Source organism: Adiantum capillus-veneris, chromosome 27, assembly GCF_014529385.1.
Source record: "Adiantum capillus-veneris isolate H3 chromosome 27, ASM1452938v2, whole genome shotgun sequence".
Classification (NCBI taxonomy): domain Eukaryota; kingdom Viridiplantae; phylum Streptophyta; class Polypodiopsida; order Polypodiales; family Pteridaceae; genus Adiantum; species Adiantum capillus-veneris.
This window is the reverse complement of record NC_140957.1, coordinates 79,379,270-79,397,693: the sequence shown is the minus strand read 5'-3', so window position 1 is coordinate 79,397,693 and position 18,424 is coordinate 79,379,270. Positions and strand designations below refer to the sequence as shown.

The 18,424-nt window shown below is 45.5% G+C and overlaps 1 protein-coding gene across 3 annotated transcripts in view; it reads left to right on the top strand.

The window, feature by feature from the left end:
- Positions 1-18,179, top strand: part of LOC147422261 (wall-associated receptor kinase-like 6) — an 84,818-nt gene extending 66,639 nt beyond the window's left edge. For all 3 annotated transcript variants that reach the window (XM_086503115.1, XM_086503116.1, XM_086503117.1), the window contains 2 exons: positions 17,221-17,547; positions 17,724-18,179. In XM_086503115.1, coding sequence (XP_086359241.1) covers positions 17,221-17,547; positions 17,724-18,032 — 636 coding nt within the window. In that variant the 3' untranslated portion in view covers positions 18,033-18,179. The remainder of the gene's footprint in view (positions 1-17,220; positions 17,548-17,723) is intronic.
- The last annotated feature ends 245 nt before the right edge of the window (positions 18,180-18,424 follow it).

The window sequence follows — 18,424 nt, the reverse complement described above, 5'->3', positions numbered from 1 at the left end:
TGTAGCATCATCTCCATCATCGACTTGACCAAAGTCTCCATAGGGTTTGGTGCAATCTGTGGCGTAGATGGGGATGGGGGAGGATCGAGGAACAATTCTCCTGGTGTAGAAACTTTGTCTTCTCCAACTCCACTCTCATCAATTTCACGCAAAGTATCCATTCCGCTTTGGGTGATGACTAATCACTGAGTTCTGGGGTTCTTGGGGTTCTTGGGTTCTTGAGTACTTGGGTACTCGGGGTTCTTGGGGTTCTTGAGTACTCGAGGTTCTTGGCTTGCAATGTGCATTTAAGAAGGCTTTTCTCTTACCCAAGCTCAACTCCTTCCTGCGGGTGCACCCCTTGGCTGCCATGCGCTCACAACACCAAGGTTGCTTTTTTTTTCCACCTCACGTCGATTGGCTTGCCGCTTGTTAGGTGCAGCGGAATGAATGTTGTTTTTTTCTCAAGATTAGTGATCTTTATTGCTCAAGATTCCTTTTAGTTCTTTAGGGAAAGAGAGAGCTTTCCGTCTTGTAGAGTGCTGTGATCACGAACAAAGTGAGTGGATCTAGTGCGTGCAAATGAATGAGACTGAGAGAAGGAGAGAGAAGAGATACGACACCGAGGGGTTGTAAAACCCTCCTCCGAAGGCCCCACTCTCGTCGGCGAGAGTGGTCTACTTGATTGCACAACGGTGTACAAAGTGAATGCAATGGACAGATGCAAAGGGACTATGCCGATGACGACGACGGCGATGACGGCGACTTGGGCTGAAATCTGGGATCTTCTAAATGCTGAATTTCTGGGACTGTTTCAAGGCTGAGAATGACTGTTTTCTTGCATGTTTAAGGGTTGATTTTGAAGGCTTTGTCAGGGATCTTGCTGAAGACACAAAATGCTGATCTGCTGTATTTCCTTGGCTGCGTTTTTAGGGCTGAAAGCACCTGCTGAAAACACTGCCCAAGTTGAGGAACTCCTGCTGAAAAATGCTGGTCTGGAAGGGCTGAAATTGGCTAATCTGATGCAAAGGCCTAGCGTTAGTAAAAACGCTGCATAGGCCAGGCTGTTGGTGAGCAAAAACGCCAGCAAGGGAAACAAGATGGCGATATCTGCAAGGGGAGGAGACGCCAGGGGTAGGGCCTGATGGTGATGCTGGAGCTAGGGAAAAACGCCAATGATGGGGGAGGTATGGCGAGGCTACGTGCTGGGGGGGGGGGGGGGGGGTATTGCTGAGAAGTTGCCTGTTGAGCGGGAAGCTCCTGCTGCCTCTTCTGCCAGAAAGTGTGAACTTTGGTTTGCTTATATATTATCAATCACAAGGGGAGACTCTCCCAATGGAAAAAAAAGATTCTTCTATTAGTCAATAAAACTTCCCATAGGGCTACAACCACCTCTACTAGAGAGGGCACATCAATCACAAGGGGAGACTCTCCCAATGGAAAAACAACATGTACAATGAGGGCTAAATCAAGAGATGGGAGGGAAAAGCCACACAGGTGGACGGTAGTGCCATCTGAGCTCACCTCGGACCATGGTGAAGAAAGGCCCAAGGCGCCAGAGTCGAAGGAACTCCTCTCTATGCTCCCGCATGCGATCGGAGCTGCCCTGAAGTCTCTTGAACAGTCCCCTGAGAGTATGAATCAACTCAAGCCAAAAATATCGAACAGTCTCCGCTGGTGGCACAAGGTGAGCCTTGAAGATGCAAAAGCAGCGGGCCCGCCAAATGAACGAGAGTGTCAGACCTCAGACGAGCTTCCAACACACCTCTCTGACTGCACCACTCCTGTGGGGTAAGCTTGTAGCACGCTGGAGTGTAGGTCGACCTCTCTGTATCACTATCATTGTGCTGCTGGAGGATAGCTCAAATTGAAGTGCAGGGCCAGTGAGAGTGGACGAAGCAGCTGCCCCCCAGGTGTACTGTCGTGCTGTGGAAAGAACTGGCATCAGCCGAAGGACCCGAAGCCAAACCTGCTGTGCCATAGGGTAGTCCCACAAACAGTGACGCTGACTCTCCAAAGGATGTTCACAAGCTGCGCATGCTGCCGAATCGCCACTATGTACTAGTGTCACGTGCACATCTAACCCTATGTGTATGTGGACAAGCTACTTCATGACAAGGGTTCAATTTAGTTTAGTTAGCCTAGAATAGGAAGTGTTCTGGCACTTTTGTGAGTCTGTTCGCAGACCGTGCATGTCCAGACACTTAGAGTAGATGCATATCCTTTGGTTGCACACAGCATGACCATCGGATTTCAATCAGAACCCATCAGGAGCATTTTTACAGTGCATAGACCTATTTTCCCTATTTTAGCCATTTTTCACTTATTATTATTAAGTGACTTTTGTTGGGAAACTAGGTAGTGCAATTTGACAAGCAAGTATATAAGAAAACCCAGCGCTAGCACTTTTTGGCAAAAGAGGCAGCAGGGACCAGAACATCCAACAGGCACCTTCTTAGCAAGAGCCCCCCGGGGCAAGAAGACTCGGCGTTTGCAAGAACAGCCAGCGTTTCCTTCCATTGCAGATCAGCCCTAGCGTTTTGCATTTGCACGCAAACACGGCAACAACAGGACTCATCATATCATTAGCGTTTTTGCACCAGAACACACATCAGCCCTAGCATTTTTGAATTTGTAGAGCACCCTAGCGTTTTTGCAGATTCGTCGCGACAGGACCATAGAAGCATCAACGTTTTCAGTTTTCAGCATCAAGACACCGCAGAACAATCCCAAACCTCGCAGATCTCACCTTCCCGCAGCAAATCCTCGCTGCATGGTCAGATCCACCGAAGTTTGCGGATTCAGCCCAGAAAACGCAGATTCTGAAATCTGCGTTTTCAGTGTGTCGTCTTTGCATCGTCGTCATCGCCGTCATCACCGACATAGAGTCAGAATTCAGCAGATACAAGATTTGCAGATTTCAGCCATTAGCGTTTTTAGATTTCAGCCCGTCTCATCATCGTCCTCACCGTTGGCAAGTCCATTGCATTGTAGAGATTTGAGCAATCAATAGTAGACCGTTCTCGCCATAGAGAGTGGGGCCTTCGGAGGAGGGTTTGACAACATTCTGATGTTGTATTCTTCTCTCTCTATCTCTCAGTCTCAGCACCTTCATTCACAGTATTTACCACTTTGTTTGTGATCATTTGCACTCTCTCACTAAAGGAATGGAAGGCTCTTCCTTCCGTAAGTAAAAGGAACCTTGAGCACAGTTCGAAGCACTCATCTTAAGCAAAGTTCAACATTCACTTCCGCTGCACCTTACATTGGTATCAGAGCTTTGGCAGTGTTCTGTATCACTCAAGGAAAGAACCACAAGAATCACAAAATTTTTTTTGCTTGTTGCGGTCGCACGTAACCCAAGTCCACTTGGGCGTGTCGATTCCTAATCGTGTTTTTGAAGAGTGACAGGAAACCCAAGAAAGAAGGGCTTGTCCAGCCTCCCCCTTGTTCTCTTTTCACTCATTGAGAGCGGACCGTGCACTTTGCGGCCGGCCAATCGACGTGAGGTGGGAAAAAGCAACCTTGGTGTGAGCGCAAGGCCGCCAAGGGGTGCACTCGCGGAAAAGAGAAGATCTCGTGTGAAGAGAAGATCCTTCTTTAACACAGATTGCAAGCTAAAGAAGAACCTCAAGACCCTCAAGAACCTCAAGACTTAAGACACTCAAGAACCCAAGACCCACAAGAACCCAAGTTCCTCGTGAACTGAAGAACCCAAGACTTCAGTGTACGGTCATCATCCGAAGCGGAATGGATACTTTACATGAAGGTGATGAGCATGAGGGTGGTGAAGAAGAATTTTCCCCACCGTGAGGTTTTTCCGACCCTCCCCCTTCCCCATCTACGCAAAGGATTGCACTAACTCCTATGGAGGCTTTGGACAAGATGATGATGGATAGGAAGTTGGAACGCGAAGAAAGAAGAGCAGAAAGAAAAGCAGAAATGGATCGCAAGCACAAAGAAAGAAGAGCTGAAATAGAGCGTGAGCACAACACAAGGAAAGCCGCATTGGTCCTACTATTTTTTAATGTGCAGGTGCAGATTAAAGAGATTCAGGAGAAGGAGACTCTCTCAATCTTGTCTTCTCCAAAGCACGACACACATGATTTGCATGATAATGATAAGCATGATGATTTGCATGATCAAGATGTGATTATTCGCAAGCATGATGATTTGCATGATCAAGATGTGATTATTCACGAGCATGATGATTTGCAGGAAGACGCTGTGATTGTTCACAAGGATGATGGTTTAGTTGATACTTTGTCTAGTGAAGCTAACTTCATTGCAAATTCGATAGATCACGAAGAACCGATCTTGGCTCTCGAGTCGAGGTCCAAAGAACCCCCACGGGAAGTATTATGTGTACGAATGATTAGTCAGTACGCATTGTTCGAGTGTTTCATTCGTGATGCTTTTCTGTATTTTAGTCACTGTCCTTATGTGATCCCTTTTCATAGGCATGACATATTGTACGATGAGCACGATTCACTCATCAATGAGCACGGATGTATGCGGATTTCTCATGAAAAGATGAAATGTTTGCATTCAAGGAATTCACATTCCATGTCTCTTCCTTGGCATGACACAGTATGCGACAGAGGATTGAGCATCAAGCATCGGCATTTCCATTGTGATTTGCCACAGTTGATTGATTTAGATCAGAAAGACAAGTTTCGATTCCATTGTTTGCGTGTGTTTGATAAACGGTTTTGCACTCCGTCTATATGTTCATCTACATTGCATACACAGTCTTTAATGAAGACTAGAATTTTTCCAGTCACTTTACATGGAATGGGTATGTTCATGTTTTTGTGTTGGAAGTGGTTTCGGGAATTTTCATCCTAGGAGATTCTTGAAGAAGGTAGAAGCATGACTATAGACGAAGTTGAAGCATTGAAGGAGCCACAGATGACTTTGTGTCGCTTTCGGCACGGCCCAAAGAAGCAAGCGTTGCAGACCTTTATGAAGTTCAAGTATCGCATGACCCACGCATCAGAGTGGGTCGGCGAAGAGTCCTTCCTAGAATTCCAGACGTTGCTGGCGATCTCCCTCGACGCCATATAGTTCGGTATCAGTACGTCACTTTGAAAAGGAGGGGATGTCACGTGCATATCTAACCCTATGTGTACGTGGACAAGCTACTTCATTACAAGGGTTCGGTTCAGTTCAGTTAGCCTATAATAGGAAGTATTCTGGCACTTTTGTGAGTCTGTTCGCAGACCGTGCATGTCCAGACACTTAGAGTAGATGCATATTCTCTGGTTGCACACAGCATGACCATCAGATTTCAATCAGAAGCCATCATGAGCATTTTTTACAGTGCATAGATCTATTTTTCCTATTTTAGCCATTTTTCACTTATTATCATTAAGTGACTTTTGTTGGGAAACAGGGTAGGGCAATTTGACAAGCAAGTATATAAGAAAACCCAGCGCTAACACTTTCTGGCAGAAGCAGCAGCAGGGACCAGACATCCAACAGGCACCTTCTCAACAAGACACCCCCTCTCGGCAAGAAGACTCAGCGTTTTCAGCCATCAGCAAGAACAGCCAGCGTTTCCTTCCATTGTAGATCAGCCCTAGCGTTTTGCATTTGCACTCAAACCCGGCGACAACAGGACTCATCAGATCATTAGCGTTTTTGCAGCAGAACACACATAAGCCCTAGCGTTTTTGAATTTGCAGAGCACCCTAGCGTTTTTGCAGATTCGTCGCGACAGGACCACATAAGCATCACCGTTTTCAGTTTTCAGCATCTAGACACCGCAGAACAGTCCCAAACTTCGCAGATCTCACCTTCCCACAGCAGATCCTCGCTGCATGGTCAGATCCACCGAAGTTTGTAGATTCAGCCCGGAAAACGCAGATTTCAGCATTTTCGTTTTCAGCGCGTCGTCGTTGCATCGTCGTCATCGCCGTCGTCACCGACATAGAGGCAAATTCAGCAGATACAAGATTTGCAGATTTCAGCCATTAGCGTTTTCAGATTTCAGCCCGTCTCGTTGTCATCCTCATCATTGTCGACATTGTCGGCAAGTCCATTGCATTGTAGAGATTTGTGCAATCAATAGTAGATCGCTCTTGCCATAGAGAGTGGGGCCTTCGGAGGAGGGTTTGACAACATTCTGGTGTCGTATTGTTCTCTCTCTATCTCTCAGTCTCAGCACCTTCATTCACAGTGTTTACCACTTTGTTTGTGATCTTTTGCACTCTCTCACTAAAGGAACGGAAGGCTCTCCCTTCTTTAAGTAAAAGGAACCTTGAGCACAGTTCGGAGCACTCATCTTGAGCAAAGTTCAACATTTACATCCGCTGCACCTTACAACTAGCCAACTCCCCATTGATGTAGCTCTATGTGCAACTAGCCATTGGAACAAAGTGACTCGCCGCGGCTGTTTGTAGTCCCACAACCTCGCCCAGAAGGTTGACAAGAACTCAGCTGTGAGACCCTTCTCCCACCAATGAGGTGCTGCAGCAGGACGAGTCTCTCTCCGTGCTACTAGTATGTGATGTCCCAGTTGAACAATGTACTGAAAGAAAGGGATCCTTGGATGGTCAGCTGAGGAGAAAGGGTCCCTCCAAAACGTGTCACAAAGTGATGACGTGGCTACTGACAGCAGAAACCCTAAAATTTTTGTAAATCCTAATTTCTGCCAGAAACCCTAATTTTGCAAAAACCCTAATTTCTGGAAATCCTAATCCTAACTGCTGGCTGAAACCCTAAAATGGTTGGAAACCCTAAAAGCAGGCGGCCATGCCACGTGGCAGCAGTGTACAGATATTTCCGAAAATCACGGAGGTGGAAAAAAAAAACATTTTTTTTTAGCGACGCAAATCCCAGCTTTTGGCTACGCTTTGGAAGATAGAGAGAGAGAAAGGCATAATTGCTTTATTTTGCTCTCATTGAGAGAGAGAGATAGAGAAACTGCTTTTGAACTGAAAGCTTTTGGGGCTTTGCTTTTGGGCATCCCTTGTAATCTTTATATACACGGTTTAGGGCTCACTTTGCAGAGCATCTGGATGCAGAGTCTGAGAGTGAAACCCTAAACGCTCTTTGTACTTTGACATTGATTTAATACATAAAGAAATACCGAAAGGGGCGCCAGTCTTTGGGGCCAATATCTCTAGGCACGGAACTCCGCCGGCGGGCCAGTGCAAATCTATTGTGATTTGTGAATTGTTTTTAAGTGGTTATTTGGTGCTGTCGCGACTGATTCTTGACTTGGAGTGTCCAAATCTGTTACAGTGGTATAAGAGCACGGCCGATTTCTCTTCTACGGGAAATCTGATCCCCAATTATTTTTTTTCCGCAGCACCTATGGCTTCACGCAAGGATTAGTCGACTCCCTCTGCATCTGGAGATTCGGACAGGGATCACAACGAAGATTCTGGCAGAGAGTATGGCCCGCCTCAGCCTACTCAGGCGGAGCAAAGAGAGATGAAGCGTCGTCAATTGATCGGCGATGCAACAAAGATGATGCTCAGTTTTGCGAAGGATCCGAAATTGGCAAAATATATGAGCGAGACTTCTTTTCAGGAAGTGCATGCGCAGTGGCAGAAAACCACTACACCACCCCTGAAACCCGCTCTCAAGAAACCTTCTGATCACAAACAGTATTTAGAGAAGGAATTACAAGAGGTGGTTGATGCACGGATTGCTCAGCTTTTTGACGCACAAAAGAAAGCCAAAAAGCACGGCAAAAAGCAGAAGAAAGGCACTGACTTCCCGGGATATTTGGGTCGTCGGTCGACATTTGACAAAGCAAAGAAACAGAAGAAGCGTTTTCGATTTGAAGGAGTACCCAGTTCTTCTTCTTCCGACAGTTCTTCTAGCTCTTCAGATTTGAGCAAAGAAGACAGAAAAGGTAAAAAGCGAAGCAAGAAACAAAGCTTCGGAAAGGGCAAGAAAAAGGCAAAGAAGGCTAAATCTCGCCCAAAGATTGACAGTTCTATTGAGGACTCGTCTACAGACAGCTCAGATTCTGATGACGGAAACTTTTATGCGAACAAGAAGAATTTTTACAAAGTCAACCAGTACGACTTTTTCGAAGATAAAAGCAAGAAAGTCGGAGAGTTTAAGGAAGGTGGGCACTCCATCAAGTTTGATACTTTTTCAGGATACTCAGATGCTTCGAAGGCTGTCTTTTATACAGCAGTTTGACAACACTTTCGCGGGAGGACGCTATTCAGAGCACTCCAAGATTCAAAGAGCTGCCTCTTACTTTAAGGGGAATGCTCGTACTTGGTGGTTCATGCTTCTTTTTAACAAGACTGCGCCAGTTAAATGGCTGAAATTTAAGAAGCTTTTTATTTCTTCTTGGTTGACGCAAGAATATGAACGAGATATACGAGCTGCTTGGAACCATCTTCGGATGACCAAGAAAGATACAATCAATGCTTACTGTGAAAGATTCTGGAGCTCTTTTCTACCCGCCTCTTCATTCAAGAAGATCTCGTTCAGATAACAGATTGAGCGGTTTACCTTGGGTCTACCAACAAAGATCCGAGATCATTGCTTGGTACAGAAGTCAGCTTCTATTCAGGAGTTGATGAGTCATGTGCTTTGCCATTCACTCTGGCAGTCAGACCTACCCCACAAATGAGGCCATGACACAACGAGCCGAACAGACTTCTGGGAATGAAAGTAGAAAGAAAAAGAGCAACCGAGAGAAAAAGGATGCACGACCCAAGCTTACTCCTGAGGAGAGAGCTCGCTTCATTAGAGAGGGGAAGTGCTTTGGATGCGGGGAACATGGACATATCTACGCGAAGTGCCTTAAAAAGGCACCGAAAGAAGAGAATGATAAGGACGACGACAGGCCTGAGAGTTCGAGAGCAGATGAGGAACGTGGCAGAAAAGGTAGATAGAAAAGCAGAATTGGTACCACATGGCGTGCGACCTGCACCAAATCAAATGAATGAAAGTACAAACTTTGCCGCTTTTTCGGGCAAAGTGAAGGATCAGGAAGCTCTTTTGAAGGAGCCAAGGCCAACTTCTTTTCACTTGGAATTGGCGGCTCGATTTGGAATTACGCCCGACAGACTGACGCCACGGGCGGAGTTAGTTCGACTGGCACCCGGACGGGATGTTGCCATTACATCGAGCATTGGCAAACTTCGTTTTCAATGACAGGGGTGTTCAGGGCACGCGAGTGACGTTCTACTCGGAATCCCTTGGTACCACCAGAACTACGCCGTGGTTGACTATCGGGCCGAGATAGCGACTTTGACAAATGAGGGGCTTAGAGATTGTACTTGATGAACTTCAGTTTCTTTACTCATTCTTTTGGGAGAGAACTGAACGATGGATAAAGGTTTAATATTTTTGACCTGAACAAAAGAACGCCAAGATTTTTCTCCACACTCATGCCGATTGCTTTTTAGAGGGGCTGAAGATCAGACCATTGACCTGATACCTGGAAGCACGTCATCGAACCGGCCACCTTACCGTGTGAGCCGAGTACAGAATGAAAAGATTATGAACCCAGTAAAAGACCTCTTGGAAAAGGGTCTTGTCCAGCATAGTACTTCACCGTATTGGTCTCCACTGTTGTTGGATTTGAAGAAAGACGGATCTTGGAGAATGTGCATCGATTATAGAGCTTTCAACAAAATCACCATCAAGAACAGATTTCCGATTCCTAGGATCGATGATATACTCGACAGGTTACCGGGATCCTCGTGCTTCAGCAGGATTGACCTGAAGAGTGGATATCATCAGATCCGAATCGCGTCGGGAGACGTCTACAAGACAGCTTTCCGGACGACTTTTGGGTTATTTGAGTTTTTGGTGATGTCTTTTGGTTTAACCAATGCTCCTGCGAAATTTAACCGGATGATGGACAGGATTTTTCGAGAGTATAGGCTATTTGTTGGCACTTTCTTTGATGATATCATTGTTTTCTCCAAGAATGAGGCAGAACACAGAGATCATCTGCATCAGAGATACACTTTTTGGGATACTTTGTCTCAGCAGCAGGAGTGCAAATGGATCCGGCCAAGATAGACACTATCAGTGATTGGCCCGATTTGAAGAATGTCCATGAAGTTGGAAGCTTCTTGGGACTGTGTTCGTACTACAGACGGTTCATTCAAAAGTTTGCAGAGGTTGCTTCCCCTTTGCATATCTTGACACAGAAAGGAGTACCTTTCTCGTGGGGATCCACAAAGGTGACTGCCTTTCAGACATTGAAAGAGAAATTGACTACTGACCAGTTTTGACTTTGCCGGACTCGCAGAAGTCATTTGAAGTATTTTGTGATGCTTGTGGTCGTAGTCTGGGTGCGGTCTTATGCAAGAAGGCCATGCCATTGCTTACGAGAGTCGATTGTTCTCTAGGCCGGAGATAACACCACAAATTTATGAGAGAGAGCTTTTGGCGGTTATCCATGCTCTTACTCAGTGGCGGCATTACCTACTCGGAGCGGATTTTACTGTCTTTACAAACCATCAGAGTTTGCGCTACTTCTTGTCACAGGAGCAACTTTCGGAAAAGCAGATGCGGTGGGTGAACATCTTGTCATAGTTTCACTTCCAGATTGTCCATGTGCAGGGACAGAAGAATGTGGTGGCAGATGCTTTGTCTCGGAAGCCGTTGGTTCTAGCTATTTCCGTGATACATCATAGGAGCTTCGAGGATATGGTCGACCAATATGCCACAGATACAGATTTTGCAGATATTTTCACACGGATATGGGATGGGAAACAGTAGCAGGATACTCCATTCGGGAAGGCTACTTGATGAGAAAAACCATGTTGTGCGTTACACAGCCGTTGAGGGAAAAGGTTATGACTGAATGGCCACTGTCCACCTTTTATGGGTCATCGCGGCATTGCTACCACCATGAAGGGGGTAGAGAGATATTTCTTTTGGTCGAGACTCAAAAAGGATGTGGAAGAGTTTGTGCGCAATTGCTCAGTATGCCAGAAGGTCAAGTTTGACAGGCATAAGGCACAGGGATTGTTACAGCCTTTAGCCATACCCACCCGCCCCTGGGAAAGTATTGAAATGGATTTCATTTTTGATCTCCCGAGAACACAGAATGATCACGATGATTTTCCGATTACATGGCACGTCTGAGACGATTGTCTCCGACAGCGACCCCAGATTTATGAGTTTGTTTTGGAAGGCAATTTGAGAGAACATTGGTACGTAGTTGCAATTCTCGTCATTGTTCCACTTGCAGTCTGACGGGCAATTTGAGATTGTCAATTCAGTGGTTTTAGATTTATTGAAGTCTTGTATCTCGGATCAGAAGACTCAATGGGAAAAGTACTTACCTTTGGTGGAATTTGCCTACATAACACGATACACTCTTCGACGGGGAAGACGCCATTTGAGATTGTTGAAAGTGCTACGAAGGGTCCACCCTTCCTGAGCACGAAAGATTAGATTTTTGAAGCGGATGAATATACGCGAGACTTGGATACGACTTTTGCCAAGGTTCGCGAGACTTTGCAGAAGTCTCAAGAATGATAGGAAAAGGCAGCGGATCGCCATCGTCGCGACTTGAAATTGAAGGACGATAATTGGGTGCTCTTACGTTTTGCGAAGACACGCCTAAGAAAAAAAAAAGGGAAAGGAGAGGCTTTTTTCCAAAGCTTAGTATGCGATACTACGGACCTTTCCAGATCACTGAAAAGATAAATGATGTCTCCTTCCGATTGAAACTGCCAGATACGTGGAGGATTCACAATGCATTGCATGTGAGTCTCTTGAAACCTGTTAAGGGTGATGTGCCTGATGATGGGGAGCCTGATGAGCAACCCAAAGTGGAAGAAAACGAGGAGATCCTTGTTCCTGAACATATTTTGGCACATAAGGATACGAAGACTAAAGGTAAAGTCCGAAGGCGGTTCTTGGTTAAGTTCAAGAACTATCCTGCATTGGATGCGAAGTGGATGGAGGAGGACCTAGCTCAGATTGTGAAACTTTACCTCGATGCTTTTGGTTTAGCATAGTCTACTCCAAACGGAACCCAGAATTCAGCTTAACCGGAGATCTGGTGCAGTGGGATGCACAAGAGGGGAGTTACTCCGCTCCTTTGTCAATAGATGCCTTGATTTTGATACTAAAGTCACTGATGTCTCTTTGAGCTTCAAGGATACTGAGAGTTGACAGTATTCTGCTGGATGACTTTATGAAATGGAATTCCTGATAATGATACTGATTTGTTCTTGACTTCTTTTGAGTGCAGGAACTGATAGACGAAATGACTGTAGCATTTTGGTCTGATTGATCTCGAATAGACATGGTTGCAATAGGGGTTAGTCAATTTGACATGATGAGGTCCCGATTGGACCTAGATGTGATTGCTAGCTACATTGCCGATAAATCATGGTCTTAAGATCCAAATGAATGTTGAATGTTATGTGATGTCTTGTGATGTCTAGTGATGTCGTGTGATGTGACTGTCGATTTGGTACATGTGCTAGATGTGTGTTCCTAGTACATAGGTACTAATAGTCAGTGTCTGCTAAGACGGTTTATGGCTTTTGTCGGTTTTGCAGGCGTAATCGCGGTCGATTACAATGCTTTCAAGAGGGGGATATGTCACAAAGTGATGACGTGGCTGTCGACAGCAAAAACCCTAATTTCTGCCAAAAACCCTAAAATTCCTGCAAACCCTAATTTCTGCCAGAAACCCTAATTTTGCAGAAACCCTAATCTCTGGAAACCCTAATCCTAACTGCTGGCTGAAACCCTAAAACGGCTGGAAACCCTAAAAGCAGGCGGCCATGCCACGTGGCAGCAGTGTATGGATATTTCCGAAAATCACGGAGGTGGAAAAAAAAAAACAATTTTTTTGAGTGTCGCAAATCTCAGCTTTTGGCTACGCTTTGGAAGGTAGAGAGAGAGAAAGGCATAATTGCTTTATTTTGCTCTCATTGAGAGAGAGAGAGAGAGAGAGAGAGAGAGAGAGAGAGAGAGAGAGAGAGAGAGAGAGAGAAACTGCTTTTGAATTGAAAGCTTTTGGGGCTCTGCTTTTGGGCATCCCTTGTAATCTTTATATACACGGTTTAGGGTTCACTCTGCAGAGCATCTGGACGCAGAGTCTGAGAGTGAAACCCTAACCGCTCTTTGTACTTTGACATTGATTTAATACATAAAGAAATACCGAAAGGGGCGCCAGTCTTTGGGGCCAATATCTCTAGGCACGGAACTCCGCCGGGCCATTGCAAATCTATTGTGATTTGTGAATTGTTTTGAAGTGGTTATTTGGTGCTGTCGCGATTGATTCTTGACTTGGAGTGTCCAAGTCTGTTACAAAATCAATCTCCAGGCTGGTCTTATGGGCTGAAAACACTGGTCCTTCAGATGCAAATGCTGATGCAGATAGTTGCAAAAACGCTAGACTTAGTGCTCTTGAGAAAAACGCTAGGAAGCCTGAGGCGTTGCAGACAGTTGTACCTCCTTGTGTCCCTACCTCTTTTTGTTGCCCGGGGGCTGCTTATATAGGTGCCTAGAACTGGGTCGAGCAGGCTCCATTCAACCCCCACGATTTTGCGAAAATAATAAAGTCATTTTTGAAATAAATGACCTTATAAGAGGTGGTTCACATGCAACTACAGGAATGGGTCATTGTGGTGGAAAATGCTCAGGTACTAGGTCACGATGCTACTGATCGTGGGTTGTGCAATCAGAGAGTATGTAGCTACTCTAAGTGCCTGGACATGCACGGCTTGCGTATAGGCTCACAAGGGTGCCAAAAGAGTTCCTAGGCTACCTAAATTGAAGAAGTAGGAACAACTTGTCCACATGCACATAGGGTTAGATGTGCATGTGACACTTCCGCTGCACATTACATTGAATGATTGAGTGGTGTTTATACTCATGGCCCGGACCCTTACGGTTATTTACGGGGGGAGTATTGAATGTTTGTAAAGTGTTGTTTTTACTCATGGGCCCGGACTTGGATGGTTATTTACGGAGGGAGTATTGAAGAATAGTCTGAGCAACGGTTACTCTTAACGCCTCCAAGCGAGGCAGGCTGCGGTCTGGGGAACGTTTGGTTGTAAAAGGCCTCTAAATCTCATGGCCCGGACCTCTTTAGGTTATTTGTGAGAGGAGTGATGAGGGAGTTGTTGAACAGCTCATGGCTCGGACTGGGATGGTTATTCATCGACGACTATATGTTTCTGTGTCTCGTAACATGCATATGTAAGCATCCATGTTGCATTGTGATGTGCCAACCACCAAATATTCCTAATTGGGTGAGATTGCCTGGGTATGTAATTTTAGTGCATCAAGACACTAAAATTTTAGTGTCTTGATTGCTTGGCTATGTAATTTTAGTGCATCAAGACACCTGTTACAGATTAGTGCAGTCTAGGTGTGATGGCTAATTTTGCTACGCCAGAATATCAAGAGCTCCGATTTTTCTAATTGGGTGAGATTGCCTGGGTATGTAATTTTAGTGCATCAAGATACTAGTTACAGATCAACACGGTCTAGGTGTGATGGCTAATTTTGCTACACCAGAATATCAAGAGCTCCGATATGGATAAGAAAACTGAATGACCCTAGGGATTGACCCTCGGATGTTTTTGAGCTAACTTGAGTTGTTTTGTAGGTATGTAATTGCAAACGATTACTCTTTTTTCAAGAAGAGGGGATGTCACAAATTGCAGACGTATTAGGCCGTTGAAGACGGAACAAGTTACGGCTCACGGAGCCTCTAACCCTAGCCCTCCTGCAAATCCCGGACGAGGGGCCAAAACCCTAGAAGCAGCAGTAGAAGAAGTTCCCACCAACTTTTAGAACGTCATCAAAGGGGCCTAAAAATCACAAGGGGTTAGGAGGTTAGGATTAAAATCCTAACCCAACCTAACTTGCAAGTTTCCGTCCGATGGGGCCCAAAGTAAGTCTCTCTCTCTCTCTCTCTCTCTCTCTCTCTCTCTCTCTCTCTCTCTCTCTCTCTCTCTCTCTCTCTCTCTCTCTCACACACACACACACACACACACACACACACACACACACACTCTAGTGGGTAAAAAGTGATGACGTGGTTGCTGTATGGATCCTCTGTAATTTGCGTTGACAGGGTGATGACATGGCAACTGTACGGATGCCCGCATGCTGATGTGGTAGTGTACCGATTTTCGAATTTTGCGTTGGCTGTTTTTCAGTGCTAGCTTTTGGACCAAATGCTTTTGGGACTTTGTAACAAGTCAGCGATGTGGCAGTGCAAATGACACGTGGAAGTTGTACGGACACCCACAACTTTCGTTGGCTGATGACGTGGCAACTTTACGGACATTTCTACAATTTGTGCTGGTTTATGACGTGGCAACGTGTATGGATTTCTTCAAGTCACGCTAGCTGATTTGGCAGATTTTGAGCTTGCTTTGAGAGCAGTTGCTTTTGAGTTTAAGTACTTTTAGAGTAGATGCTTTTAGGGCTCTGCTTTTGGCATCCCTTGTACTCTTTATAATTTTAGAGGACGCTTTTCCTGTAAACTGCTTTTAGATGGCTCGGGGCCTTTAAATATGAAGTGTGGGCGCTCTCTCTCTGGCATTCTACCGTGTGGAGAGGCAGAGCAAAGCCACAAGTTATACACTGTTCAAACAATATAAAGAAATACCGAAAAGGGTGCCATCGTTTGGGGCCAGTGCTCTCTTGAGGTGGAACTTCGCCACTCCATGTCTCGTGTGCCGTGCATGTCTTTCAGTTCGGTTGTTTTAAAGTGTATAAAGTCTGTTAAGTCTGTTCTTTTCCGTTGGCATGTGGTGCCCTCCCGCTACAAGGTGGCCACGCTAGTTCTCTTTGATTTGTTGGTTGCTTGCTCCTACAAAGGTGGCGTGGGGTTGGCTGCGATGAGAGTCTCCACAAGCGCTTTTGGACCATTCTCGTATGTTTTGTAACGGGGAAGGGCACCACGTGCCAACAGAAAAGAATAGATTGAACAACTTTAAGCACCTTAAATAACAACAAAACTGAAAGAGATGCACGACACGAGACGGGGAGTGGCGGAGTTCCATCCCAAGAGAGCACTGGCCCAAACGCTAGTGCCCCTTTTGGTATTTCTTTATTATTGTTGATTCGCAAAGTACAACAGCTGGGGAGCACCTCCTCTGCAATCTGTGCGTTGAAGAGTGCCAGAGAGGGCCCCAAAGCTCATCTTTAAAGGCCCAAAGCCTAAAAGCATCAAATATGAAAAGCTGACCCCAAAAAAACACTTTTATAAAATTTCAGGATTTCCTTAAAAATCCGCTGCGAATTCCAGAATGTCCGTATAGGTGCCAGGTCATCATATTTTGAGGTTATAAACTTGTCTGATTTCGTTTTGGCCACTTTCGGGCACTTTAAACAAGTTTGCTTTGACTTTTAGGGTTTTGAGGCCCCTTGGTTGCTAATTTGTAAGTTGGTCGGGATTCCTTCTGTTTCTTCTTCTTCTTCTTCTTCTTCAAGTTTTAGGCCCCTCGGCCGGGATCTATTCCATTGGTCGGAACTTGGTGGGAACTCTTCTTTAAAAAAATAGGCCACTCGGCAAGACTTTGCAAGTTGGTAAAACTTCTTCTGTTGGTTCTGCTTCTTCTGTTGCTTCTAGGGATTAGGCCCCTCGATCGGGATTTGCAGGTTGGCTCTGTTCTTTAGTGGCTTGACATGTCGGCAATTTGTGACATATTTCGTTGTTTCAGTCATCCTCTACCACCCGGTGGCCTTGCTGGCTTTGACATGACCGTGCTGGACCATCTTTCGGTGGTGCTTTTTAGTGGCTACCTATTGGTTGACAGGAGGGTTCCTTGTTTCTTCCAGGGCATTCATTGGTGGTGTTTTCTTCTTCCTCGCCAGTGGTTGCTGTCTCAACCTCACCTATCCTTCACCCTCATCTACAGTGGTTGCTTCTCAGTGCATCATTGATGTTGTCTTGAGCCTTTTCAGAGACGCCCCATGCTTTCCTTGGGTGGTTTTCCTCTTCATAGCGGTTTGGAGGTGCCTCTCTTTTCAGAGGTTCTGGTGGATACCCTCGCCTATCCCCCTATCCAGAAGTTGCCAAGGCACTTTTTACCCTTAGGAGGGTTTTTGTCCCCTGGCGTGTTTATAGAATTGTGACTTTTTCAAATTTGGCCTCTAGCCTTAATAATTGTCTACGGCGTTCGTGTCGGCACCATTTTGGATGCTCCAAGGGGTCCATGTAATAGAATGTTAGCTATGTTTTTCCCGAGAGAGAGAGAGAGAGAGAGAGAGAGAGAGAGAGAGAGAGAGAGAGAGAGAGAGAATCTGTTGTGGGTGAAGGTGGCAGACTTTGGCGCGTCTCGACTTGTCCCCAAAGGAAGGCAGCACGTGTCAACGGCCGTGCAAGGCACCGTTGGCTATCTGGATCCGGAGTATTTTCAGACTTTACAACTAACAGATAAGAGTGATGTATACAGCTTGGGAGTCATGCTTGTGGAGCTTATCAGTGGCCAGAAGCCTATTGATAGGAGTCGGGAGCCCCAATTTATAAGTCTATCTGTTCTCTTCATGGAGTGTATGCAAGACGGGAGAGGGGAAGAGCTCATTGACCCTTTCCTTATAGAGCCCTCAAGTGTATCAAGTCACAAGGCGTTGGATGCGATGATGGTAAATATCCATGTCTTTTATTTTTGATAGTGTTGGTAATGTAATGCCACTTTATAGTGTGCAATGTATATGTGTAAATTTATGTATAGCAGACACACGCACACGTGCGCACGCGTGCGTGTGCGCGTGCGCACACACACACACACACATCCAGGTGACACGAGTTTTTCGCTCAGGTGCAGGTGCGCTCATCTATAATGGCAGTTGCTACTATTGCTTTTCAATGCCTCTCTATCCAGGGTGCTGACCGCCCATCTATGAGCACCATTGCTGATGAGCTCCGCCATATAGCACGTGCCCTGGAGGAGGCTAATTATGGTAATGATGCGAATAAGGACTCCCCCAGGGTGTCTTCCAAAGAAAACCTTTCTGAGCAGGTGGAAGCTGGTGCTGTCGTCGCTTACAATGCCAATGAGGTCTTACAGCAATCTGTTTCCAGCACCACGTCAATTGGCAACCTCAACATTCCTACCTTACCACGATAGTCTGTTGATACCATGGCACCTGCAGAGAGAACGTAAAGAAAAGGCATGCAAAGTAGCTTTCCAGAAGAGTGTACATGACACAACTTAGGTATTAGTGTAATGAGAAACCTACAAGAAATAATAGTTGAATACATTCTTCCGTCTGCATTTGCATTTGTGTTTGTATTTGTATTTGTATTTGTATTGTGCCAAGTCTTACTACATTTGGGTGGTCTCCTTTTCCACCACCCTCGTGCTGCTGTAGGTTCTGCCAAATGATCCTATCAATGGTGTGGATTTGTAGTATTTAGTCAATACTATGTATGATGAGGTTGATGGTTATATTTTCTTATGGATGACTGCTGTGAGTCTGTAGGTGCACTTTCCTGCATAGGTGAATTTGGGCTCTTTCT